This window comes from Aythya ferina (genome assembly GCF_964211825.1).
Source record: "Aythya ferina genome assembly, chromosome: 28".
Lineage (NCBI taxonomy): Eukaryota > Metazoa > Chordata > Aves > Anseriformes > Anatidae > Aythya > Aythya ferina.
Window position 1 is genome coordinate 3,227,513 of NC_140325.1, and position 25,363 is coordinate 3,252,875.

Below are 25,363 nucleotides of genomic sequence, written 5' to 3' on the forward strand. Positions count from 1 at the left end.
CAGGAGGGGAGGCTCCTCTGAGCCATGGGGGGGACACCAAGCAGCCCCCCCCCCCCCCCCGCAGGTGCTTGAGGGAAGCCTGGGGTCCCCCCCACAAACTGAGGGTGAAAGGGGGGCAGGGGACCCCCCAGGAAAGGAAGGGTCGGGTTGTGGGATGGGGGACAAAGGGGAGCAGCACTGGAGGAGGGCCAGGGGACGCCCCCCGCTGGAAGGAAGCCGGGGGGGCTGGGGTCGGCCTCCTCCTAAGGCCCCGAGGGAAGGGCGAAGGCTCAGGGTGGAAGCGAGATTTCTGCTCAGGAGAGGGCACAGGCCCTGGGGCAGGGTGCCCGGGGAGGGGGCAGCATCACCGTCCCTGGGGGGGGCAGGGATGGGATTGATGGCTTGTATCAGGACCAGCGTGACCAGCAGGGCTAGGGAGGTGATCGTCCCCCTGTACTCGGCTCTGGTGAGGCCGCACCTCGAGTACTGTGTTCAGTTGTGGGCCCCTCGCTACAAGAAGGACATGGAGGTGCTTGAGCGGGTGCAGAGAAGGGCGACGAAGCTGGTGAGGGGCCTGGAGAACAAGTCCTACGAGGAGCGGCTGAGGGAGCTGGGCTTGTTCAGCCTGGAGAAGAGGAGGCTCAGGGGCGACCTTATCGCTCTCTATGGGTACCTCAAGGGAGGCTGTAGCGAGGTGGGGGTTGGCCTGTTCTCCCACGTGCCTGGTGACAGGACGAGGGGGAATGGGCTAAAGCTGTGCCAGGGGAGGTGTAGGTTGGATGTTAGGAAGAACTTCTTCACTGAAAGGGTTGTGAGGCACTGGAACAGGCTGCCCAGGGAAGTGGTGGAGTCACCGTCCCTGGAAGTCTTCAAAAGACATTTAGATGTGGAGCTCAGGGATATGGTTTAGCAGGGACTGCTAGCGTTAGGTCAGAGGTTGGACTCGATGATCTTGAGGTCTCTTCCAACCTAGAAATTCTGTGATTCTGTGAGGATGGAGTGGCTTGGGTTAGGTTAGGCTCCAGGAGCCCCTTGGTCCTTTCCCAGCTCGTGGTACAAGCGCACACCAGCCATTGTGAAGGGGAAGACACTTTATTTATTATTTATCAAACCAGGGGGAATTATTTAAAATCCAACTACTTCAAAGAACAGGAAGCAGGGGGGACGCCGGCTCTCACTGCAGGCACACGGGCAGGCCGTAGGCGACGGGGGCAGCCCCGGTGAGGTATCTGAGGCGGGGGGCTTGGCGGGCCTGGGCCATGTAGTGCAGGAGGGGGGCACCGGAGTCTGCCTGCAGCCAGCCCTGCAGCAGCGCCTCGGTGTAGCGGTCGAAGTCACACTGAGTCACGTCCCACAGGGTGCCCAGGATGAAGGGGCTGGGAAAAAGAAAAAGGGGGTTAGGGCCAGGAGGGCTGGGCGAAGGAGGGGGTGAGAGGAGGACAAGGAGAACACTCACTGCTTACCAGCACAGGGAAAAGGCAGGGGAGGGGGGCAATAAAAAGCAGGGAGGTGGGGATGGGGTAAAAAGAAGGCAAGAAGGGGATGGGGCGAAGACCCCGTCTGCCCCCCAGAAGCCACCCCCTCTCTCCCCGCCTCACCAGCCGGCCAGGAGGTAGTCGAGGACGATGCCGGAGCCCTCGAGGCCGCCGCGCACGGCCAGCGCGGCGCTGCTGCAGCCGAAGAGCAGGGCCACGGCGTTGCAGTCCAGCTGGGCGATGTCTGTCCCGTCCAGCAGGCGGGCGCCCGCCCCGTGCCCCACGTAGCTGCCAGGAACAGGAGCAGGGTGAGCAGGGTGAGCGCGATAGCGCAGCCCCGCACGGCCACGGGCACTCACATGTAGAGGTCGTGCTCCAGCAGCGCTGCCTGCATCTGCTCCTGGCTGGGGATGGCTCCTGTGACCCCGCTCCAGCCCTGCTGGCTGCGGGAAAGGAGGGGAGAAGTCATAGAAGGGGGGGGAGGGAGCACGGACCCCCCTCCTCCCCGCTCTGTGCGCCCCTGCTCCTCCTCACCTCTCGAACCAGCTGCGGAAGCACTCCTCGGTGCTCGGGAGGTTGTTCTGGGGGTTGAGGACGTAGAAGGTCCTGGTGGGGTTGACGCCGCGGTGCAGCACAGAGCCTGCCTGCTGAGGGGGGAGGAGGAAGGGAAAAAAGAAATAAGAAATCACGAGTCAGCCCCAGCCCAGCACCAGCCTCGGGGGGTCCCAAGCCCCGCGGCAGAGCCAGGGTGCCCCCCTTCCACTCACCCTCGGTACCAGGTTGTAACTCAGGAGGAAGCGCAGGGACGGGAGGCGGGTGACAGGCACGGCGTGCAGGCACGCCATGCTCTCCCAGGGCAGCTTCTGGAGGTGCTGTGCAGGGAAGAGGAGGAGGAAGAAAGGAAGGGGAGGAAGGCGTGAGCGATAGAGCGCCTGTCCGAGCTGAGGGAGAAGCAGCAGGGGCAGGCTCTCACTTTATCCAGCACGAGGACGAGGGAGCCGCCAGGTGCCCGGATGCGGCTCCTCTGCTTCTCCAGGGCCTTTTGCAGGAGGAGCTCCGCTTTGTTGCAGGACTGCGAAGGGCACATCCCTGCGGCCAGGGCTTGCACGTCGGCCGGGGTGAGGAGGGGAGCAGCGTTGAGCAGGACCTGCGGCAAGGGGTAGGCGTGAGCCAAGGCAGAGCTCCCCCTGTGCCCTGCCCCAGCCCGGGGAGCTCAGCACCTTGAGCAGCGCCGGGTCCGAGCCCCGCCAGCCGCAGCGACGGAGCTGGGCGAAGAGGCGGGCGGCTTTCTTGGCCAGCGCGGGATCCTGGCTGGTGGGGAGCAGCATTCCCTTCCAGCAGTCCAGCACCTCCGTCTCCAGGGTGTCGATGAGGCTCTGCGAGAGAGGACAGAGTCACGGGGGGGTCCGAGCATTCCCCCCAGGCGTGGGGAGCACGGGGTGCCTCTCGCCTACCTTCATCCTGCGGTCCAGCTCGGAGCGGCACAGCCACCAGTCACGGTTGTTGGTGTAGTTGATGGTTTCTTTCTGCTCCTTCTGGATGGTGTCGAAGTCACTCAGCACTGAGCTCAGCGGGGCCTGGGGGAGGAAGGGAGCTATGAGCCCAGCCCCAGGCTCATCCCGGCTGCTCCACTCTTCTAGCCCTTCCCTCACCTTTTTGAGCGCGGTCGGGATGTGGATGGTGATGGGAATGCTGCCCCTCTCCAACCGTGTCAGCAGCAGTATGTCGTCCTTGGAGAAGGGCTGGATGCTCATGAGGGTCAGCACACAGACAGTCACTCCTGAAAAAGTCACCCCCCGACCTTCAGGAGAGGCCAAGGCATCAGGCAGCACCCTCCGGGGCTCCACTTGGATCAGCTCTCACCTGCAGGGATCTGCTGCAGCTGCTCTGTGAATCTCTTGAGCTCCTGGGACCCCAGACACGTGGGGCTGAAGCTGAAGAGGTTCTGGAGCTCAATGAGGTGATGGATGCGCGAGGGAGCATCCTGCAGGGAGAGCCCTTGGAGCTGCTCAGCCGCAGCTGTTGCTGACTTGTTCAGTTTGCTGCAGAGGGAGAGGTGGTCAGGGGTGGGGGGGGGAACGTTGCTCCAAACCAAGCCCTCCAGGGCTCTAGGTTTGGCTGAGCCCCTTCCCCTTCTCAGCAAAGCTCCAGCGACAGCGGCAGGGAGGCACAAAACTTACTGAAGCTTCTCGTGGATGATGCTGAGCAGCTGGTGGCGCAGAGTGATGATGGAGACCGACTCGCACAGCAGATAGGCGGTGGAGACGGGGTCCTGGTCGCCCGCGCCCAGAGCCAGGAGCTGGCAGATCTGGCTGTAGAGCCCGGCAGGCGGGTAGTGGCAGATGCAGTTGAAGGCATCTTTCAGGTACCCGCGGGCAGCGTCCAGCAAGGAAACACCTGGAAGGGGCAAAGCAACACCACCAGGATCAGGCAGCGAGCCCGTGGCCACCTTGGCTCTCCCTCTGCTGCTCTCCCCTCCACTTGGAGGGTTTTTGCCCTTTTAAGACACGCTTCGGCGGAGGTGGCCCCAGCGTTGCCATTTGCCTCTTCCCACCCCGCGGTTCCCCACTCCCGCTCACCTTCCATAACCTGCAGGGCATCGAGGCACAGGGGGTTCTTGCTGCCCGGCATCCCCCCTGCCGGGACGTGCTCGGTGTCCTCGCCCCCCTGGTCACGGGCCCTGGTGGGGGGACAGGCTCTGGGGCACAGGGTGCGAGGCGCCACCGCCTCGGAGTCGCTGAGCACGGGGGCTTGAGTGGCATCCTCCCCAGCTGGGAGCTTGGCTCTCGGGGTCTTCGTCATTTCTTCATTGTCCTTGAGAATTTAAAGAATCTACTGAGAAGATAAGGTTTCACACCTCACGGCATTGTAACATGGGGACAAATGGGGAAGGGGGGTTGGGTGAACATCCTGGTTAAAACAAAGGATCTATAAATATATCTAGAGGATCTATAAATTCTATCTAGGAATCTAGATCTATCTAGGGATCTAGGATCTATAAATCCTATCTATAAATATAACAAACTTGGACGATACTAGCTGGGTACTAGGAAACGTGTCAGATTTTACGAACACGGAACAGATAGGGGAGGACTCGTCCTAATAAAGAAGGAAAAACCCGAGACTTGCCTTCCAAGGTAGTCGGGCCCTAATAAAGAGTGAATAGGGGAAGGTTTGGTTGTCCAGACTGTAAAGATACCTGGGACTGCCCAACCTACTACAGTGTTTTCTAATAAGTTGACAGAGTTCTCCTTTCCCACACTGCTTCCAAGCATTGTGAAAAAAGAAGGGGGTTGTACCCGAGGAGATAACTGAAGGGTGCTGGCTACGTGGAAGTGTTAAGCCCCCATATTCAAATTCTTCCAAGTGCAGTTGGGGTCAGGAAATCGGGATAACTTTGACCCAACTACGGGAAAAGGTAGATGTATCGGCACAGTTCCAAGAGATAAAAATGACCTGTGCCATGCCACAAAAAAAAACAAAACAAAAAAAACGTACCGAACACACAAGTGGTTAATTCCTGCAAATAACACTAGGTGGGGATGTTCACCGTTAGGAGTCACTCCTTGCCTATCTTTAAAATTGTTTCACGCATCTCATGATTTTTGTGTACAGGTGGTCATTACACCAAGGATCCCACACCACTCTGAAGAGGATATGTAAACCCATCACACAGCGGCTGAATGCCACCTGGTAAAGATCATACTGGGGGGGTAAGAGATAAAATGACTAAATTGGATTATAACAGGGCGGAGAGAGGGAAGGAGAGTTTCGGCCCCCCAGCAGGGGATCCCAGCCCTCGTGCAGCACCGGCCGCCCCCCCCGCAGCTCACCGACAGTTCCGCCTGCAGTGTCTCTGTGCCCTCCGTGGTGGCCGTACGCGCCACAAAATCAGTGCCCTGGAGGTGCTCCATGTCAGCCCTGCGGGGTGGGGGGGGTGGGGGGGTGAGGGGGTGCTGGTGCTCACAGCCCCACACCCCCCCAGTCTCCAAAGAGGCCTACAGAGCGCCCCCCACCCCTCACTCCCACCCCCAGGCCCTGCAGGACCCCCCTGAGCCCCCCCTGCCCCTCAGGCCCCCCCAGACTCCCTACAGCCCCCCCCGCCCCTCAGCCCCCCCCGAGTCCCACAGCTGCCCCCCGGCCCCCCTCCGAGTCCCTGCAGGGACCCCCCCGGCTCCCCCCGCCCTCCCCCGAGACCCCCAGCCCCCCCCGAGTCCCACAGCTGCCCCCCAGCCCCCCTCCGAGTCCCTGCAGCCCCCCCCGGGTCCCCTCCGAGTCCCTGCAGAAACCCCCCCGGCCCCCCCCGCCTTCCCCCGAGTCCCACAGCCCCCCCCGGGCACCCCGCCCCCCCCCCCGGGTCCCTGCAGAGACCCCCCCGGCCCCCCCCGCCTACCCCTGAGTCCCACAGCCCCCTGGATCCCCAGCCCCCCCCGAGTCCCTGCAGATACCTGCAGGGCCCCCCCAAGTCCCCTCTGAGTCCCTGCAGGGCCCCCCCGAGTCCCTGCAGCCCCCCCCCGGCCCCCCCACGGGCCCCAAAGCCACACCCCGGCCCCCCTCCGAGTCCCTGCCGGGACCCCCCCAAGTCCCCTCCGAGTCCCTGCAGCCCCCCCCGAGTCCCTCGGCCCCCCTCTGGTCCCTCAGCCACCCCCCGGCCCCTCTCCGAGTCCCTGCAGGGACCCCCGAGTCCCCTCCAAGTCCCTGCAGCCCCCCCGAGTCCCACAGCTGCCCCCCCCACGGGCCCCAAAGCCACACCCCGGCCCCCCTCCGAGTCCCTGCAGGGACCCCCCCGAGTACCCTCCGAGTCCCTGCAGCCCCCCCAAGTCCCTCAGCCCCCCCCCCCGAGTCCCTACACGAACCCCCCGCCCCCCCCCCGAGTCCCTGTAGGGTCCCCCCGAGTCCCCTCCGAGTCCCTGCAGCCGCCCCCGAGTCCCTCCGAGTCCCTTCGGCCCCCCCCCCGGCCCCCCTCCGAGTCCCTGCAGCCCCCCCCGGTCCCTGCAGCCCCCCCCGGGTCCCTGCAGAGACCCCCCCGGCTCCCCCCACCCACTCCTGAGTCCCACAGCCCCCCGGAACCCCAGCCCCCCCCGAGGCCCTGCAGGGCCCCCCCTAGTCCCCTCCAAGTCCCTGCAGCCCCCCCGAGTCCCTGCAGCCCCCCCGAGTCCCTGCAGCCCCCCCGAGTCCCACAGCTGCCCCCCCCAGGGCCCCAAAGCCACACCCCGGCCCCCCTCCGAGTCCCTACAGGAACCCCCCGGCCCCCCGAGTCCCTGCAGCCGCCCCCCGGATCCCTGCAGCCCCCCTCCATTTCCTTGGGTCCCCCCAGGTCCCTCAGCCCCCCGAGTCCCTGCGGCCCCCCCGCCCCCCCTTATTTGGCCCCCCCCACGTACCCTTGTATCGCTTCTCGCCGGCAGACCCGCGGCGCCCGCCGCGCCCCGTCCAAATAAGCCGCGCCGCGGGCAGGTGAGGGCGGGGCGCCCCGCGCGGGGCACGCCGGGACTTGTAGTCCCAGAACGGCCCCGCGTCACGTCCCCCCTAGCAGCTGTTGGGGCGCCGCGTTTTGGGTTGGGATGGGCAGGGTGCTGAGAACACGCGGCTGTTGTCGTTGCAGGCAGCCTGGGGGTGCAGCAGGAGCTGGGGGGGGGCCAAGCAGACCCCAAGTGGCCAAAGGGGTATTCCTTGGGAAAAAATCCAAGGGATTTTTTTTTGTTGTCAAGGACAAGGTCCGCGTGCCTGCTAATCACAACAGCTGGGGTTGTTTTCGTGCAGTTGTTTGGGTGCTTTTGACTGATAATCTTGGGTGAGACACTGCCTGCCCCTGTGAAGTTCGCTCGTTCCAACCTAGAAAATCGATTGATTCTGTGATTCTGTGATTCTGTGAAAAGCGAGGCTATTCGGGCAATAAAATGCAGCATGATCTGACCATCCTGGCGTCTGTCGTGCTTTTGGCCGTGCTTCCTGCAACGACCTGGGGTCGTGCTGAGCAATTATAGGGGGGCTGGGCAGAGAACAGACCAACCCCCACCTCTCCACAGCCTCCTTGAAGGTACCCCTAGAGCGATAAGGTCGCCCCTGAGCCTCCTGTATCCAGGCTGCACAACCCCAGCTCCCCCAGCTGCTCCTCGTAAGATTTGTTCTCCAGACCCCTCACCGTGGGTCCCTTCCAACTCGGGATATTCCTGGATTCTGTGAAAGAAAGTCAAGCAACCGGCAAACCGTGCTGTGTGCCCTGCCTGGGGACAGTCATGTGTGCCCTGCCTGGGGACTGCCCACCACTGTGAATAAAATCCCAGCTTCGCTGAGAGCCTCGCCTCAGCCCATTACTGGCTACGGAACGGCTCTCGCGCAGGGAAAGCACGTGCAGAAACGCTTTATTTTCCTGAAAAAAAAGGGAAGCTGAGGGGCGAGGGGGTGTGCAGGGGGCCCTCACCCTGCGGCACTCCGTCCCTGTGTGCTTCCAGTGCCGTCCCCGGCAGGACGCCAGGGTGGGGGCACCGCAGGGGTCACCAGCCGGGGGGGCTTTCCCCCTCGGCCACCGCAGCACCCCCGGGACCCCCTCCCGCATCACAGCTCGGGGGCGTCGGGCTGGCCCTGGGGGGGCGGCAGCCAGAGCTCGGCGTCGTGGGGGACGACGGGGAAGAGGCCGACGACGGGGAAGAGGCCGACGACGGCGAAGAGGCCGACGACGGGGAAGAGGCCGACGACGGGGAAGAGGCCGCCGACGGCGAGCAGCACCAGCAGCATGAGGCCGCAGCAGGCGGAGAAGATGCTGCGGGTGCCGGGCCCGTGGTCGGCGCCGTGCAGAAGCAGCAGCCCCAGGCAGGCCAGCAGGTTGAGCGGGACACGGCACCAGTTCGGCACCCCCGGCCGGTCCTTCTCCGGGATCGCCTTTGTGAGAAACAAAGCCATGTTTTTGTGCAGTAGAGAATTCCTCATGTGTGCCCCAGGGGGGTCGTGGAGTCATAACATGGAGAAGCGGAGAAGCGCGAAGCAGATAAGCGGAGAGTGGGAGGCCTCGCTGTTCCAAAATAAGGTGGAAGCTTGAGACAAACAGGACGAGCAGCATGGGAACAGTGAAACAAAGATCCCAAGTTCTCACAACGTGAGAAAGGAGAAATTCAAGGGTTGAAACCGAGAGAAATGGTACATGTATGGTCCAGAGGAGCGTCGAGCAGCTCGTGAACCTGCAGTACTCAGCCACGAGGAAACAGGGGAGGTGATCGGCTGTCGGGGAATAGGGAATGAAAGGTTAGGCTTTGTTAACTAAAAGGCACTCCTAATTGGCAGGACAGCCACCGCTGCAAGCGCAAATAAAACAGCTGCACAGAAGAGCCTGTCTGAAGAAAATGATTTGAGATTTTGCTCACACCTTGCGCCGCAGGAAGCCCATGGCCGGGAAGTAGAGCCCACAGGAGAGCTCGAGGAGCAGGAAGGCCACGAAGGACTCGGCCGGGCTCTCCTGGCTGGGGGTGGTGGAGAAGGCGAGCATGAAGGGGGAGAAGAAGCCCACCTGGTGTAACTGCCCCGTCCTGGTGTAACTGCCCCGACCTGGTGTAACTGCCCCCCACCTGGTGTAACTGCCCCGACCTGGTGTAACTGCCCTGTCCTGGTGTAACTGCCCCTCTCACCTGGTGTAACTGCCCCGACCTGGTGTAACTGCTCCAATCTGGTGTAACTGCCCCGACCTGGTGTAACTGCCCCCCGTCCTGGTGTAACTGCACTCCCACCTGGTGTAACTGCCCCGACCTGGTGTAACTGCTCCAATCTGGTGTAACTGCCCCCACTCCTGGTGTAACTGCCCCTCCCACCTGGTGTAACTGCCCCGACCTGGTGTAACTGCTCCCACTCCTGGTGTAACTGCCCCTCCCACCTGGTGTACCTGCCCCGTCCTGGTGTAACTGCCCTGTCCTGGTGTAACTGCCCCCCACCTGGTGTAACTGCCCCGTCCTGGTGTAACTGCCCCGACCTGGTGTAACTGCCCCCACTCCTGGTGTAACTGCCCCGACCTGGTGTAACTGCCCCCCGTCCTGGTGTAACTGCACTCCCACCTGGTGTAACTGCCCCGACCTGGTGTAACTGCTCCAATCTGGTGTAACTGCCCCGACTTAGTGTATCTGCCCGACCTGGTGTAACTGCCCCCACTCCTGGTGTAACTGCCCCTCCCACCTGGTGTATCTGCCCCGTCCTGGTGTAACTGCCCCGTCCTGGTGTATCTGCCCCGTCCTGGTGTAACTGCCCCGTCCTGGTCTATCTGCCCCGACCTGGTGTAACTGCCCCCCACCTGGTGTAACTGCCCCGACCTGGTGTAACTGCCCCCACTCCTGGTGTAACTGCCCCTCCCACCTGGTGTAACTGCCCTGTCCTGGTGTAACTGCTCCCTCCTGGTGTAACTGCCCCCCCCACCTGGTGTAACTGCCCCCACTCCTGGAGTAACTGCCCCGTCCTGGTGTAACTGCCCCCCACCTGGTGTAACTGCCCCGACCTGGTGTAACTGCCCCGACCTGGTGTAACTGCCCCTCCCACCTGGTGTAACTGCCCCGTCCTGGTGTATCTGCCCCAACCTGGTATAACTGCCCCTCCCACCTGGTGTAACTGCCCCGACCTGGTGTATCTGCCCCGTCCTGGTGTAACTGCCCTGACCTGGTGTAACTGCCCCTCCCACCTGGTGTAACTGCCCCGTCCTGGTGTATCTGCCCTGACCTGGTGTAACTGCCCCTCCCACCTGGTGTAACTGCCCCGTCCTGGTGTATCTGCCCCGACCTGGTGTAACTGCCCCGACCTGGTGTAACTGCTCCAATCTGGTGTAACTGCCCCGACTTGGTGTATCTGCCCGACCTGGTGTAACTGCCCCCACACCTGGTGTAACTGCCCATCCCACCTGGTGTAACTGCCCCGTCCTGGTGTAACTGCCCTGACCTGGTGTAACTGCCCCTCCCACCTGGTGTAACTGCCCCGTCCTGGTGTAACTGCCCTGACCTGGTGTAACTGCCCCTCCCACCTGGTGTAACTGCCCCGTCCTGGTGTATCTGCCCCGACCTGGTGTAACTGCCCCCCGTCCTGGTGTAACTGCTCCAATCTGGTGTAACTGCCCCGACCTGGTGTAACTGCCCCCACTCCTGGTATAACTGCCCCTCCCACCTGGTGTAACTGCCCCGACCTGGTGTAACTGCCCCCACTCCTGGTGTAACTGCCCCGACCTGGTGTAACTGCCCCCACTCCTGGTGTAACTGCCCCGTCCTGGTGTATCTGCCCCAACCTGGTATAACTGCCCCTCCCACCTGGTGTAACTGCCCCAACCTGGTGTAACTGCCCCGTCCTGGTGTATCTGCCCCCACTCCTGGTGTAACTGCCCTGACCTGGTGTAACTGCCCCCCCCACCCCGTTCTTTTGCAAATGCCCCGCCCGGGGGCAAACACCTTGCGCAGTTGTCCCAGCCCCCACACAATTGCCCCATGCCCTGTGCAATCGCCCCCAGCTCTCCTCACCCCCCAACCCCGTGCAAACGCCCCCCGCTCTTGCACACCCCCACCCCCTCGCCCTGCCCGTGCCTCAGTTTCCCCCGCACTCACCGGGGTCCCGGGGGGGGTCCCCGCGCCCCCCTCACTTGATGCTGAGCCGCGGGCGGCAGGGCCGGGGGGGACACCCGAGGGGGCAGCGGGGGCAGGCTGCGGGGAGGGGGCAGCAGGGACTGACAAGTGGATCCCCGTTACGGGTGGCGAGGGCATGGTATAGGATATACGGGAACCTTCCACGGAAATGAAGAAATTCGCAAGGTTCTGTCTATAAATATAACAAACTCGGACGATACTAGCTGGGTACTAGGAAACGTGTCAGATTTTACGAACACGGAACAGATAGGGGAGGACTCATCCTAATAAAAAGGAGGATGCTGCTAGGCCCCAGGACCAAATGAGGCATTGTCAGAAAGTGTCCAGGGAATCCAGCCTGCGGAAAATACTCCATAAAATACTGCAGTGCCAACCCTCGGCAGCCCTACGAGCTCCGGTAAGGCCGAGACTGACAACATAGCTGAGAATAACATGTGGGGGGGTCATGAATGCCAGCTACCAATTATGAAACAAAGCAAACCCAAATGGAACCAAACACTGTTGATTATGCTTTAGTATAAGGCCTTCATACTACGATGCCATCGCCCCCCCCCCCAAAAGGCAAAAAGCTGCAGCCCCCCAGGAGGGGAGGCTCCTCTGAGCCATGGGGGGGACACCAAGCAGCCCCCCCCCGCAGGTGTTTGAGGGAAGCCTGGGGTCCCCCCCACAAACTGAGGGTGAAAGGGGGGCAGGGGACCCCCCAGGAAAGGAAGGGTCGGGTTGTGGGATGGGGGACAAAGGGGAGCAGCACTGGAGGAGGGCCAGGGGACGCCCCCCGCTGGAAGGAAGCCGGGGGGGCTGGGGTCGGCCTCCTCCTAAGGCCCCGAGGGAAGGGCGAAGGCTCAGGGTGGAAGCGAGATTTCTGCTCAGGAGAGGGCACAGGCCCTGGGGCAGGGTGCCCGGGGAGGGGGCAGCATCACCGTCCCTGGGGGGGGCAGGGATGGGATTGATGGCTTGTATCAGGACCAGCGTGACCAGCAGGGCTAGGGAGGTGATCGTCCCCCTGTACTCGGCTCTGGTGAGGCCGCACCTCGAGTACTGTGTTCAGTTGTGGGCCCCTCGCTACAAGAAGGACATCGAGGTGCTTGAGCGGGTGCAGAGAAGGGCGACGAAGCTGGTGAGGGGCCTGGAGAACAAGTCCTACGAGGAGCGGCTGAGGGAGCTGGGCTTGTTCAGCCTGGAGAAGAGGAGGCTCAGGGGCGACCTTATCGCTCTCTATGGGTACCTCAAGGGAGGCTGTAGCGAGGTGGGGGTTGGCCTGTTCTCCCACGTGCCTGGTGACAGGACGAGGGGGAATGGGCTAAAGCTGTGCCAGGGGAGGTGTAGGTTGGATGTTAGGAAGAACTTCTTCACTGAAAGGGTTGTGAGGCACTGGAACAGGCTGCCCAGGGAAGTGGTGGAGTCACCGTCCCTGGAAGTCTTCAAAAGACATTTAGATGTGGAGCTCAGGGATATGGTTTAGCAGGGACTGCTAGCGTTAGGTCAGAGGTTGGACTCGATGATCTTGAGGTCTCTTCCAACCTAGAAATTCTGTGATTCTGTGAGGATGGAGTGGCTTGGGTTAGGTTAGGCTCCAGGAGCCCCTTGGTCCTTTCCCAGCTCGTGGTACAAGCGCACACCAGCCATTGTGAAGGGGAAGACACTTTATTTATTATTTATCAAACCAGGGGGAATTATTTAAAATCCAACTACTTCAAAGAACAGGAAGCAGGGGGGACGCCGGCTCTCACTGCAGGCACACGGGCAGGCCGTAGGCGACGGGGGCAGCCCCGGTGAGGTATCTGAGGCGGGGGGCTTGGCGGGCCTGGGCCATGTAGTGCAGGAGGGGGGCACCGGAGTCTGCCTGCAGCCAGCCCTGCAGCAGCGCCTCGGTGTAGCGGTCGAAGTCACACTGAGTCACGTCCCACAGGGTGCCCAGGATGAAGGGGCTGGGAAAAAGAAAAAGGGGGTTAGGGCCAGGAGGGCTGGGCGAAGGAGGGGGTGAGAGGAGGACAAGGAGAACACTCACTGCTTACCAGCACAGGGAAAAGGCAGGGGAGGGGGGCAATAAAAAGCAGGGAGGTGGGGATGGGGTAAAAAGAAGGCAAGAAGGGGATGGGGCGAAGACCCCGTCTGCCCCCCAGAAGCCACCCCCTCTCTCCCCGCCTCACCAGCCGGCCAGGAGGTAGTCGAGGACGATGCCGGAGCCCTCGAGGCCGCCGCGCACGGCCAGCGCGGCGCTGCTGCAGCCGAAGAGCAGGGCCACGGCGTTGCAGTCCAGCTGGGCGATGTCTGTCCCGTCCAGCAGGCGGGCGCCCGCCCCGTGCCCCACGTAGCTGCCAGGAACAGGAGCAGGGTGAGCAGGGTGAGCGCGATAGCGCAGCCCCGCACGGCCACGGGCACTCACATGTAGAGGTCGTGCTCCAGCAGCGCTGCCTGCATCTGCTCCTGGCTGGGGATGGCTCCTGTGACCCCGCTCCAGCCCTGCTGGCTGCGGGAAAGGAGGGGAGAAGTCATAGAAGGGGGGGGAGGGAGCACGGACCCCCCTCCTCCCCGCTCTGTGCGCCCCCGCTCCTCCTCACCTCTCGAACCAGCTGCGGAAGCACTCCTCGGTGCTCGGGAGGTTGTTCTGGGGGTTGAGGACGTAGAAGGTCCTGGTGGGGTTGACGCCGCGGTGCAGCACAGAGCCTGCCTGCTGAGGGGGGAGGAGGAAGGGAAAAAAGAAATAAGAAATCACGAGTCAGCCCCAGCCCAGCACCAGCCTCGGGGGGTCCCAAGCCCCGCGGCAGAGCCAGGGTGCCCCCCTTCCACTCACCCTCGGTGCCAGGTTGTAACTCAGGAGGAAGCGCAGGGACGGGAGGCGGGTGACAGGCACGGCGCGCAGGCACGCCATGCTCTCCCAGGGCAGCTTCTGGAGGTGCTGTGCAGGGAAGAGGAGGAGGAAGAAAGGAAGGGGAGGAAGGCGTGAGCGATAGAGCGCCTGTCCGAGCTGAGGGAGAAGCAGCAGGGGCAGGCTCTCACTTTATCCAGCACGAGGACGAGGGAGCCGCCAGGTGCCCGGACGCGGCTCCTCTGCTTCTCCAGGGCCTTTTGCAGGAGGAGCTCCGCTTTGTTGCGGGACTGCGAAGGGCACATCCCTGCGGCCAGGGCTCGCACGTCGGCCGGGGTGAGGAGGGGAGCAGCGTTGAGCAGGACCTGCGGCAAGGGGTAGGTGTGAGCCAAGGCAGAGCTCCCCCTGTGCCCTGCCCCAGCCCGGGGAGCTCAGCACCTTGAGCAGCGCCGAGTTCCAGCCCCGCCAGCCGCAGGGATGGAGTTGGGCGAGGAGGCGGATGGCTTCCTCGGCCAGCGCGGGATCCTGGCTGGTGGGGAGCAGCATTCCCTTCCAGCAGCCCAGCACCTCCGTCTCCAGGGTGTCGATGAGGCTCTGCGAGAGAGGACAGAGTCACGGGGGGGTCCGAGCATTCCCCCCAGGCGTGGGGAGCACGGGGTGCCTCTCGCCTACCTTCATCCTGCGGTCCAGCTCGGAGCAGCACAGCCACCAGTCACGGTTGTTGGTGCAGTTGATGGTTTCTTTCTGCTCCTTCTGGATGGTGTCGAAGTCACTCAGCACTGAGCTCAGCGGGGCCTGGGGGAGGAAGGGAGCTATGAGCCCAGCCCCAGGCTCATCCCGGCTGCTCCACTCTTCTAGCCCTTCCCTCACCTTTTTGAGCGCGGTCGGGATGTGGATGGTGATGGGAATGCTGCCCCTCTCCAACCGTGTCAGCAGCAGTATGTCGTCCTTGGAGAAGGGCTGGATGCTCATGAGGGTCAGCACACAGACAGTCACTCCTGAAAAAGTCACCCCCCGACCTTCAGGAGAGGCCAAGGCATCAGGCAGCACCCTCCGGGGCTCCACTTGGATCAGCTCTCACCTGCAGGGATCTGCTGCAGCTGCTCTGTGAATCTCTTGAGCTCCTGGGACCCCAGACACGTGGGGCTGAAGCTGAAGAGGTTCTGGAGCTCAATGAGGTGATGGATGCGCGAGGGAGCATCCTGCAGGGAGAGCCCTTGGAGCTGCTCAGCCGCAGCTGCTGCCGAATTGTTCAGTTTGCTGCAGAGGGAGAGGTGGTCAGGGGTGGGGGGGGAACGTTGCTCCAAACCAAGCCCTCCAGGGCTCTAGGTTTGGCTGAGCCCCTTCCCCTTCTCAGCAAAGTTCTAGCGACAGCGGCAGGGGGGCACAAAACCTACTGAAGCTTCTTGTGGATGATGCTGAGCAGCTGATGGCGCGTGGTGATGGAGACCGACTCGGACAGCAGATAGGCGGTGGAGACGGGGTCCTGGTCGCCTGTGAGCAGAGCCAGGAGCTGGCAGATCTGGCTGTAGAGCCCGGCAGGCAGGCAGTGGCCGTTGCAGTTGAAGGCAGCTTTCAGGTACCCGCGGGCAGCGTCCAGCAAGGAAACACCTGGAAGGGGCAAAGCAACACCACCAGGATCAGGCAGCGAGCCCGTGGCCACCTTGGCTCTCCCTCTGCTGCTCTCCCCTCCACTTGGAGGGTTTTTGCCCTTTTAAGACACGCTTCGGCGGAGGTGGCCCCAGCGTTGCCATTTGCCTCTTCCCACCCCGCGGTTCCCCACTCCCGCTCACCTTCCATAACCTGCAGGGCATCGAGGCACAGGGGGTTCTCGCTGCCCGGCATCCCCCCCGCCGGGACGTGCTCGGTGTCCTCGCCCCCCTGGTCACGGGCCCTGGTGGGGGGACAGGCTCTGGGGCACAGGGTGCGAGGCGCCACCGCCTCGGAGTCGCTGAGCACGGGGGCTTGAGTGGCATCCTCCCCAGCTGGGAGCTTGGCTCTCGGGGTCTTCGTCGTTTCTTCATTGTCCTTGAGAATGTAAAGAATCTACTGAGAAGAGAAGGTTTCACACCTCACGGCATTGTAACATGGGGACAAATGGGGAAGGGGGGTTGGGTGAACATCCTGGTTAAAACAAAGGATCTATAAATATATCTAGAGGATCTATAAATTCTATCTAGGAATCTAGATCTATCTAGGGATCTAGGATCTATAAATCCTATCTATAAATATAACAAACTTGGACGATACTAGCTGGGTACTAGGAAACGTGTCAGATTTTACGAACACGGAACAGATAGGGGAGGACTCGTCCTAATAAAGAAGGAAAAACCCGAGACTTGCCTTCCAAGGTAGTCGGGCCCTAATAAAGAGTGAATAGGGGAAGGTTTGGTTGTCCAGACTGTAAAGATACCTGGGACTGCCCAACCTACTACAGTGTTTTCTAATAAGTTGACAGAGTTCTCCTTTCCCACACTGCTTCCAAGCATTGTGAAAAAAGAAGGGGGTTGTACCCGAGGAGATAACTGAAGGGTGCTGGCTACGTGGAAGTGTTAAGCCCCCATATTCAAATTCTTCCAAGTGCAGTTGGGGTCAGGAAATCGGGATAACTTTGACCCAACTACGGGAAAAGGTAGATGTATCGGCACAGTTCCAAGAGATAAAAGTGATCTGTGCCATGCCACAAAAAAACCAAAAAAAACGTACCGAACACACAAGTGGTTAATTCCTGCAAATAACACTAGGTGGGGATGTTCACCGTTAGGAGTCACTCCTTGCCTATCTTTAAAATTGTTTCACGCATCTCATGATTTTTGTGTACAGGTGGTCATTACACCAAGGATCCCACACCACTCTGAAGAGGATATGTAAACCCATCACACAGCGGCTGAATGCCACCTGGTAAAGATCATACTGGGGGGGTAAGAGATAAAATGACTAAATTGGATTATAACAGGGCGGAGAGAGGGAAGGAGAGTTTCGGCCCCCCAGCAGGGGATCCCAGCCCTCGTGCAGCACCGGCCGCCCCCCCCGCAGCTCACCGACAGTTCCGCCTGCAGTGTCTCTGTGCCCTCCGTGGTGGCCGTACGCGCCACAAAATCAGTGCCCTGGAGGTGCTCCATGTCAGCCCTGCGGGGTGGGGGGGGTGGGGGGGTGAGGGGGTGCTGGTGCTCACAGCCCCACACCCCCCCAGTCTCCAAAGAGGCCTACAGAGCGCCCCCCACCCCTCACTCCCACCCCCAGGCCCTGCAGGACCCCCCTGAGCCCCCCCTGCCCCTCAGGCCCCCCCAGACTCCCTACAGCCCCCCCCGCCCCTCAGCCCCCCCCGAGTCCCACAGCTGCCCCCCGGCCCCCCTCCGAGTCCCTGCCGGGACCCCCCCAAGTCCCCTCCGAGTCCCTGCAGCCCCCCCCGAGTCCCTCGGCCCCCCTCTGGTCCCTCAGCCACCCCCCGGCCCCTCTCCGAGTCCCTGCAGCCCCCCCGAGTCCCACAGCTGCCCCCCCCACGGGCCCCAAAGCCACACCCCGGCCCCCCTCCGAGTCCCTGCAGGGACCCCCCCGAGTCCCCTCCGAGTCCCTGCAGCCCCCCCAAGTCCCTCAGCCCCCCCCCCGAGTCCCTACACGAACCCCCCGCCCCCCCCCCCGAGTCCCTGTAGGGTCCCCCCGAGTCCCCTCCTAGTCCCTGCAGCCGCCCCCGAGTCCGTCCGAGTCCCTGCGGCCCCCCCCGGGTCCCACAGCTGCCCCCCCCAGGGCCCCAAAGCCACACCCCGGTCCCCCTCCGAGTCCCTACAGGAACCCCCTGGCCCCCCGAGTCCCTGCAGGGCCCCCCCGGATCCCTGCAGCCCCCCTCCATTTCCTTGGGTCCCCCCAGGTCCCTCAGCCCCCCGAGTCCCTTCGGCCCCCCCCCGAGTCCCTGCAGGGACCCCCCCGAGTCCCCTCCGAGTCCCTGCAGCCCCTCCGGGCCCCCCTCCGCGTCCCTGTAGGGTCCCCCCGAGTCCCCTCCTAGTCCCTGCGGCCCCCCCCGGCCCCCCTCCGAGTCCCTGCAGGGACCCCCCCGGCCCCCCCCGCCTACCCCTGAGTCCCACAGCCCCCCGGACCCACAGCACACCCCGAGTCCCTGCAAGGTCCCCCCGAGTCCCTCCGAGTCCCTGCAGCCGCCCCCCGGGTCCCTGCAGCCCCCCCCGGCGCCCCCCCGAGTCCCTGCAGGGCCGCCCCGCCCCCGCAACCCCCCTCCAAGTCCTTGGGACCCCCAGGTCCCTCAGCCCCCCCCGGGCCCCCCCCAGTCCCTGCAGCCCCCGCCGGCTCCCTGCAGCCCCCCCCCGGCCCCCCTCCGAGTCCCTGCAGGGACCCCCCCGACTCCCCTCCGAGTCCCTGCAGCCCCCCCAAGTCCCTGCAGGGCCCCCCCTAGTCCCCTCCAAGTCCCTGCAGCCGCCCCCGAGTCCCTCCGAGTCCCTTCGGCCCCCCCCCCGGCCCCCCTCCGAGTCCCTGCAGCCCCCCCCGGTCCCTGCAGCCCCCCCCGGGTCCCTGCAGAGACCCCCCCGGCTCCCCCCACCCACTCCTGAGTCCCACAGCCCCCCGGAACCCCAGCCCCCCCCGAGGCCCTGCAGGGCCCCCCCTAGTCCCCTCCAAGTCCCTGCAGCCCCCCCGAGTCCCTGCAGCCCCCCCGAGTCCCTGCAGCCCCCCCGAGTCCCACAGCTGCCCCCCCCAGGGCCCCAAAGCCACACCCCGGCCCCCCTCCGAGTCCCTACAGGAACCCCCCGGCCCCCCGAGTCCCTGCAGGGCCCCCCCGGATCCCTGCAGCCCCCCTCCATTTCCTTGGGTCCCCCCAGGTCCCTCAGCCCCCCGAGTCCCTGCGGCCCCCCCGCCCCCCCTTATTTGGCCCCCCCCACGTACCCTTGTATCGCTTCTCGCCGGCAGACCCGCGGCGCCCGCCGCGCCCCGTCCAAATAAGCCGCGCCGCGGGCAGGTGAGGGCGGGGCGCCCCGCGCGGGGCACGCCGGGACTTGTAGTCCCAGAACGGCCCCGCGTCACGTCCCCCCTAGCAGCTGTTGGGGCGCCGCGTTTTGGGTTGGGATGGGCAGGGTGCTGAGAACACGCGGCTGTTGTCGTTGCAGGCAGCCTGGGGGTGCAGCAGGAGCTGGGGGGGGGCCAAGCAGACCCCAAGTGGCCAAAGGGGTATTCCTTGGGAAAAAATCCAAGGGATTTTTTTTTGTTGTCAAGGACAAGGTCCGCGTGCCTGCTAATCACAACAGCTGGGGTTGTTTTCGTGCAGTTGTTTGGGTGCTTTTGACTGATAATCTTGGGTGAGACACTGTCTGCCCCTGTGAAGTTCGCTCGTTCCAACCTAGAAAATCGATTCTGTGATTCTGTGATTCTTCTGTGAAAAGCGAGGCTATTCGGGCAATAAAATGCAGCATGATCTGACCATCCTGGCGTCTGTCGTGCTTTTGGCCGTGCTTCCTGCAACGACCTGGGGTCGTGCTGAGCAATTATAGGGGGGCTGGGCAGAGAACAGACCAACCCCCACCTCTCCACAGCCTCCTTGAAGGTACCCCTAGAGCGATAAGGTCGCCCCTGAGCCTCCTGTATCCAGGCTGCACAACCCCAGCTCCCCCAGCTGCTCCTCGTAAGATTTGTTCTCCAGACCCCTCACCGTGGGTCCCTTCCAACTCGGGATATTCCTGGATTCTGTGAAAGAAAGTCAAGCAACCGGCAAACCGTGCTGTGTGCCCTGCCTGGGGACTGCCCACCACTGTGAATAAAATCCCAGCTTCGCTGAGAGCCTCGCCTCAGCCCATTACTGGCTACGGAAGGGCTCTCACGCAGGGAAAGCACGTGCAGAAACGCTTTATTTTCCTGAAAAAAAAGGGAAGCTGAGGGGCGAGGGGGTGCGCAGGGGGCCCTCACCCTGCGGCACTCCGTCCCTGTGTGCTTCCAGTGCCGTCCCCGGCAGGACGCCAGGGTGGGGGCACCGCAGGGGTCACCAGCCGGGGGGGCTTTCCCCCTCGGCCACCCCGGGACCCCCTCCCGCATCACAGCTCGGGGGCGTCGGGCTGGCCCTGGGGGGGCGGCAGCCAGAGCTCGGCGTCGTGGGGGACGACGGGGAAGAGGCCGACGACGGGGAAGAGGCCGACGACGGGGAAGAGGCCGACGACGGGGAAGAGGCCGACAACGGGGAAGAGGCCGACGACGGGGAAGAGGCCGACGACCGAGAAGAGGCCGACGACGGGGAAGAGGCCGACGACGGGGAAGAGGCCGCCGACGGCGAGCAGCACCAGCAGCATGAGGCCGCAGCAGGCGGAGAAGATGCTGCGGGTGCCGGGCCCGTGGTCGGCGCCGTGCAGAAGCAGCAGCCCCAGGCAGGCCAGCAGGTTGAGCGGGACACGGCACCAGTTCGGCACCCCCGGCCGGTCCTTCTCCGGGATCGCCTTTGTGAGAAACAAAGCCATGTTTTTGTGCAGTAGAGAATTCCTCATGTGTGCCCCAGGGGGGTCGTGGAGTCATAACATGGAGAAGCGGAGAAGCGCGAAGCAGATAAGCGGAGAGTGGGAGGCCTCGCTGTTCCAAAATAAGGTGGAAGCTTGAGACAAACAGGACGAGCAGCATGGGAACAGTGAAACAAAGATCCCAAGTTCTCACAACGTGAGAAAGGAGAAATTCAAGGGTTGAAACCGAGAGAAATGGTACATGTATGGTCCAGAGGAGCGTCGAGCAGCTCGTGAACCTGCAGTACTCAGCCACGAGGAAACAGGGGAGGTGATCGGCTGTCGGGGAATAGGGAATGAAAGGTTAGGCTTTGTTAACTAAAAGGCACTCCTAATTGGCAGGACAGCCACCGCTGCAAGCGCAAATAAAACAGCTGCACAGAAGAGCCTGTCTGAAGAAAATGATTTGAGATTTTGCTCACACCTTGCGCCGCAGGAAGCCCATGGCCGGGAAGTAGAGCCCACAGGAGAGCTCGAGGAGCAGGAAGGCCACGAAGGACTCGGCCGGGCTCTCCTGGCTGGGGGTGGTGGAGAAGGCGAGCATGAAGGGGGAGAAGAAGCCCACCTGGTGTAACTGCCCCGACCTGGTGTAACTGCCCCGTCCTGGTGTAACTGCCCCGACCTGGTGTAACTGCCCCCCACCTGGTGTAACTGCCCCGACCTGGTGTAACTGCCCTGTCCTGGTGTAACTGCCCCTCTCACCTGGTGTAACTGCCCCGACCTGGTGTAACTGCTCCAATCTGGTGTAACTGCCCCATCCTGGTGTATCTGCCCCGTCCTGGTGTAACTGCTCCCTCCTGGTGTAACTGCCCCCCCACCTGGTGTAACTGCCCCCACTCCTGGAGTAACTGCCCTGTCCTGGTGTAACTGCTCCAATCTGGTGTATCTGCCCCGACCTGGTGTAACTGCCCCGACCTGGTGTAACTGCCCCCACTCCTGGTGTAACTGCCCCGACCTGGTGTAACTGCCCCGTCCTGGTGTAACTGCCCCGACCTGGTGTATCTGCCCCGTCCTGGTGTATCTGCCCCGTCCTGGTGTAACTGCCCTGTCCTGGTGTAACTGCCCCGACCTGGTGTAACTGCTCCAATCTGGTGTAACTGCCCCGACCTGGTGTAACTGCCCCCCACCTGGTGTAACTGCCCCGACCTGGTGTATCTGCCCCCACTCCTGGTGTAACTGCCCCGTCCTGGTGTATCTGCCCCAACCTGGTGTAACTGCCCCGACCTGGTGTATCTGCCCCGTCCTGGTGTAACTGCCCCGACCTGGTGTAACTGCCCCCCGTCCTGGTGTAACTGCACTCCCACCTGGTGTAACTGCCCCGACCTGGTGTAACTGCTCCAATCTGGTGTAACTGCCCCGACTTGGTGTATCTGCCCGACCTGGTGTAACTGCCCCCACTCCTGGTGTAACTGCCCCTCCCACCTGGTGTAACTGCCCCGACCTGGTGTATCTGCCCCGTCCTGGTGTAACTGCTCCCTCCTGGTGTAACTGCCCCCCCACCTGGTGTAACTGCCCCCACTCCTGGAGTAACTGCCCCGTCCTGGTGTAAATGCTCCAATCTGGTGTATCTGCCCCGACCTGGTGTAATTGCCCCGTCCTGGTGTAACTGCCCCCCGTCCTGGTGTAACTGCCCCCTCCTGGTGTAACTGCCCCCCTGCTGGTGTAACTGCCCCCCACCTGGTGTAACTGCCCAGACCTGGTGTAACTGCCCCTCCACCTGGTGTAACTGCCCCGTCCTGGTGTAACTGCCCCAACCTGGTGTAACTGCCCCCCCACTCCTGGTGTAACTGCCCCGTCCTGGTGTAACTGCCCCGTCCTGGTGTAATTGCCCCCTTCTTGGTGTATCTGCCCCGACCTGGTGTAACTGCCCCGACCTGGTGTAACTGCCCCCCGTCCTGGTGTAACTGCACTCCCACCTGGTGTAACTGCCCCGACCTGGTGTAACTGCTCCAATCTGGTGTAACTGCCCCGACTTGGTGTATCTGCCCGACCTGGTGTAACTGCCCCCACTCCTGGTGTAACTGCACCCCCACCTGGTGTATCTGCCCCCCTGCTGGTGTAACTGCTCCCTCCTGGTGTAACTGCCCCCACTCCTGTTTTAACTGCCCCCTCCTGGTGTAATTGCCCCCTTCTTGGTGTAACTGCCCTGTCCTGCTGTAACTGCCCCCTAGTGGTGTAACTGCCCCCACTCCTGTTTTAACTGCCCCCTTCTGGTGTAATTGCCCTCTTCTTGGTGTAACTGCCCCCCGACCTGGTGTAACTGCCCCGTCCTGGTGTAACTGCCCCCCACCTGGTGTAACTGCCCCGACCTGGTGTAACTGCCCCGACCTGGTGTAACTGCCCCCCACCTGGTGTAACTGCCCCGACCTGGTGTAACTGCCCCGTCCTGGTGTAACTGCCCCGACCTGGTGTAACTGCCCCCCACCTGGTGTAACTGCCCCGACCTGGTGTAACTGCCCCGACCTGGTGTAACTGCTCCAATCTGGTGTAACTGCCCCGACTTGGTGTATCTGCCCGACCTGGTGTAACTGCTCCCACTCCTGGTGTAACTGCCCCTCCCACCTGGTGTAACTGCCCCGTCCTGGTGTAACTGCCCTGTCCTGGTGTAACTGCCCCCCACCTGGTGTAACTGCCCCGTCCTGGTGTAACTGCCCCGACCTGGTGTAACTGCTCCAATCTAGTGTAACTGCCCCGACTTGGTGTATCTGCCCGACCTGGTGTAACTGCCCCCCCACCTGGTGTAACTGCCCCAACCTGGTGTAACTGCCCCCACTCCTGGTGTATCTGCCCCGTCCTGGTGTAACTGCCCCCCACCTGGTGTAACTGCTCCCTCCTGGTGTATCTGCCCCGACCTGGTGTAACTGCCCCAACCTGGTGTAACTGCACCCCCACCTGGTGTATCTGCCCCCCCTACCTGGTGTAACTGCCCCCTCCTGGTGTAACTGCCCCCCCACCTGGTGTAACTGCCCCCTCCTGGTGTAACTGCCCCGACCTGGTGTAACTGCCCCCCGTCCTGCTATAACTGCCCCTCCCACCTGGTGTAACTGCCCCAACCTGGTGTAACTGCCCCGTCCTGGTGTAACTGCCCCCCCCCGGTGTAACTACCCCCACCTGGTGTAACTGCCCCCCCCTCCGCCCCTCCTGGTGTAACTGCTCCCCCCCACCCCGTTCTTTTGCAAATGCCCCGCCCGGGCGCAAACACCTTGCGCAGTTGTCCCAGCCCCCACACAATTGCCCCATGCCCTGTGCAATCGCCCCCAGCTCTCCTCACCCCCCAACCCCGTGCAAACGCCCCCCGCTCTTGCACACCCCCACCCCCTCGCCCTGCCCGTGCCTCAGTTTCCCCCGCACTCACCGGGGTCCCGGGGGGGGTCCCCGCGCCCCCCTCACTTGATGCTGAGCCGCGGGCGGCAGGGCCGGGGGGGACACCCGAGGGGGCAGCGGGGGCAGGCTGCGGGGAGGGGGCAGCAGGGACTGACAAGTGGATCCCCGTTACGGGTGGCGAGGGCATGGTATAGGATATACGGGAACCTTCCACGGAAATGAAGAAATTCGCAAGGTTCTGTCTATAAATATAACAAACTCGGACGATACTAGCTGGGTACTAGGAAACGTGTCAGATTTTACGAACACGGAACAGATAGGGGAGGACTCATCCTAATAAAAAGGAGGATGCTGCTAGGCCCCAGGACCAAATGAGGCATTGTCAGAAAGTGTCCAGGGAATCCAGCCTGCGGAAAATACTCCATAAAATACTGCAGTGCCAACCCTCGGCAGCCCTACGAGCTCCGGTAAGGCCGAGACTGACAACATAGCTGAGAATAACATGTGGGGGGGTCATGAATGCCAGCTACCAATTATGAAACAAAGCAAACCCAAATGGAACCAAACACTGTTGATTATGCTTTAGTATAAGGCCTTCATACTACGATGCCATCGCCCCCCCCCCCAAAAGGCAAAAAGCTGCAGCCCCCCAGGAGGGGAGGCTCCTCTGAGCCATGGGGGGGACACCAAGCAGCCCCCCCCCGCAGGTGTTTGAGGGAAGCCTGGGGTCCCCCCCACAAACTGAGGGTGAAAGGGGGGCAGGGGACCCCCCAGGAAAGGAAGGGTCGGGTTGTGGGATGGGGGACAAAGGGGAGCAGCACTGGAGGAGGGCCAGGGGACGCCCCCCGCTGGAAGGAAGCCGGGGGGGCTGGGGTCGGCCTCCTCCTAAGGCCCCGAGGGAAGGGCGAAGGCTCAGGGTGGAAGCGAGATTTCTGCTCAGGAGAGGGCACAGGCCCTGGGGCAGGGTGCCCGGGGAGGGGGCAGCATCACCGTCCCTGGGGGGGGCAGGGATGGGATTGATGGCTTGTATCAGGACCAGCGTGACCAGCAGGGCTAGGGAGGTGATCGTCCCCCTGTACTCGGCTCTGGTGAGGCCGCACCTCGAGTACTGTGTTCAGTTGTGGGCCCCTCGCTACAAGAAGGACATCGAGGTGCTTGAGCGGGTGCAGAGAAGGGCGACGAAGCTGGTGAGGGGCCTGGAGAACAAGTCCTACGAGGAGCGGCTGAGGGAGCTGGGCTTGTTCAGCCTGGAGAAGAGGAGGCTCAGGGGCGACCTTATCGCTCTCTATGGGTACCTCAAGGGAGGCTGTAGCGAGGTGGGGGTTGGCCTGTTCTCCCACGTGCCTGGTGACAGGACGAGGGGGAATGGGCTAAAGCTGTGCCAGGGGAGGTGTAGGTTGGATGTTAGGAAGAACTTCTTCACTGAAAGGGTTGTGAGGCACTGGAACAGGCTGCCCAGGGAAGTGGTGGAGTCACCGTCCCTGGAAGTCTTCAAAAGACATTTAGATGTGGAGCTCAGGGATATGGTTTAGCAGGGACTGCTAGCGTTAGGTCAGAGGTTGGACTCGATGATCTTGAGGTCTCTTCCAACCTAGAAATTCTGTGATTCTGTGAGGATGGAGTGGCTTGGGTTAGGTTAGGCTCCAGGAGCCCCTTGGTCCTTTCCCAGCTCGTGGTACAAGCGCACACCAGCCA

At 62.7% G+C, this 25,363-nt stretch overlaps 2 protein-coding genes and 2 pseudogenes across 5 annotated transcripts; all 4 read right to left on the reverse strand.

The window, feature by feature from the left end:
- Positions 1–1,052: 1,052 nt before the first annotated feature.
- On the reverse strand, positions 1,053–4,256 carry LOC311424561 (separin-like; the record flags this gene model as incomplete). Its single annotated transcript, XM_084499853.1, has 12 exons — positions 1,053–1,355; positions 1,578–1,742; positions 1,814–1,897; positions 1,989–2,101; positions 2,222–2,326; positions 2,428–2,601; positions 2,675–2,830; positions 2,909–3,031; positions 3,107–3,234; positions 3,318–3,496; positions 3,635–3,851; positions 4,034–4,256. 12 exons carry the CDS (start codon positions 4,254–4,256, stop codon positions 1,154–1,156), a joined length of 1,869 nt encoding a protein of 622 aa, XP_084355979.1. The 3' UTR covers positions 1,053–1,153.
- A 3,753-nt stretch (positions 4,257–8,009) lies between these two features.
- On the reverse strand, positions 8,010–8,949 carry LOC311424562 (molybdate-anion transporter pseudogene; annotated as a pseudogene). Its single transcript has 2 exons — positions 8,815–8,949; positions 8,010–8,333 (listed from the first exon to the last, which is right to left on the reverse strand). The product of its transcript is annotated as a molybdate-anion transporter pseudogene (transcript).
- Positions 8,950–12,678: 3,729 nt separating this feature from the next.
- LOC311424742 (separin-like) lies at positions 12,679–18,896 on the reverse strand. 2 transcript variants are annotated; one of them, XM_084500124.1, is made up of 14 exons: positions 18,753–18,896; positions 16,904–16,991; positions 15,656–15,890; positions 15,260–15,473; positions 14,944–15,122; positions 14,733–14,860; positions 14,535–14,657; positions 14,301–14,456; positions 14,054–14,227; positions 13,848–13,952; positions 13,615–13,727; positions 13,440–13,523; positions 13,204–13,368; positions 12,679–12,981 (listed from the first exon to the last, which is right to left on the reverse strand). In XM_084500124.1, exons 2-14 carry the CDS (start codon positions 16,982–16,984, stop codon positions 12,780–12,782), a joined length of 1,959 nt encoding a protein of 652 aa, XP_084356250.1. In that variant the 5' UTR covers positions 16,985–16,991; positions 18,753–18,896; the 3' UTR covers positions 12,679–12,779. The 2 variants fall into 2 exon arrangements, with proteins under 2 accessions (XP_084356250.1, XP_084356251.1); XM_084500125.1 differs by having other exon boundaries at positions 15,260–15,434; positions 18,753–18,891.
- Positions 18,897–19,891: 995 nt separating this feature from the next.
- Positions 19,892–20,903, reverse strand: LOC311424563 (molybdate-anion transporter pseudogene; annotated as a pseudogene). Its single transcript has 2 exons — positions 20,769–20,903; positions 19,892–20,287 (listed from the first exon to the last, which is right to left on the reverse strand). The product of its transcript is annotated as a molybdate-anion transporter pseudogene (transcript).
- Positions 20,904–25,363: the final 4,460 nt, after the last annotated feature.

Excerpts from the sequence above, each read along its gene's own strand:
- LOC311424742 (XM_084500124.1), bottom strand. The coding sequence starts at position 16,984 with ATGGAGCACCTCCAGGGCACTGATTTTGTGGCGCGTACGGCCACCACG. Across the intron at positions 15,123-15,259 it reads ATCATCCACAAGAAGCTTCA|CAAACTGAACAATTCGGCAG; the intron begins GTAGGTTTTGTG and ends CTCCCTCTGCAG. Across the intron at positions 13,728-13,847 it reads GTTACAACCTGGCACCGAGG|CAGGCAGGCTCTGTGCTGCA; the intron begins GTGAGTGGAAGG and ends CTCCCCCCTCAG.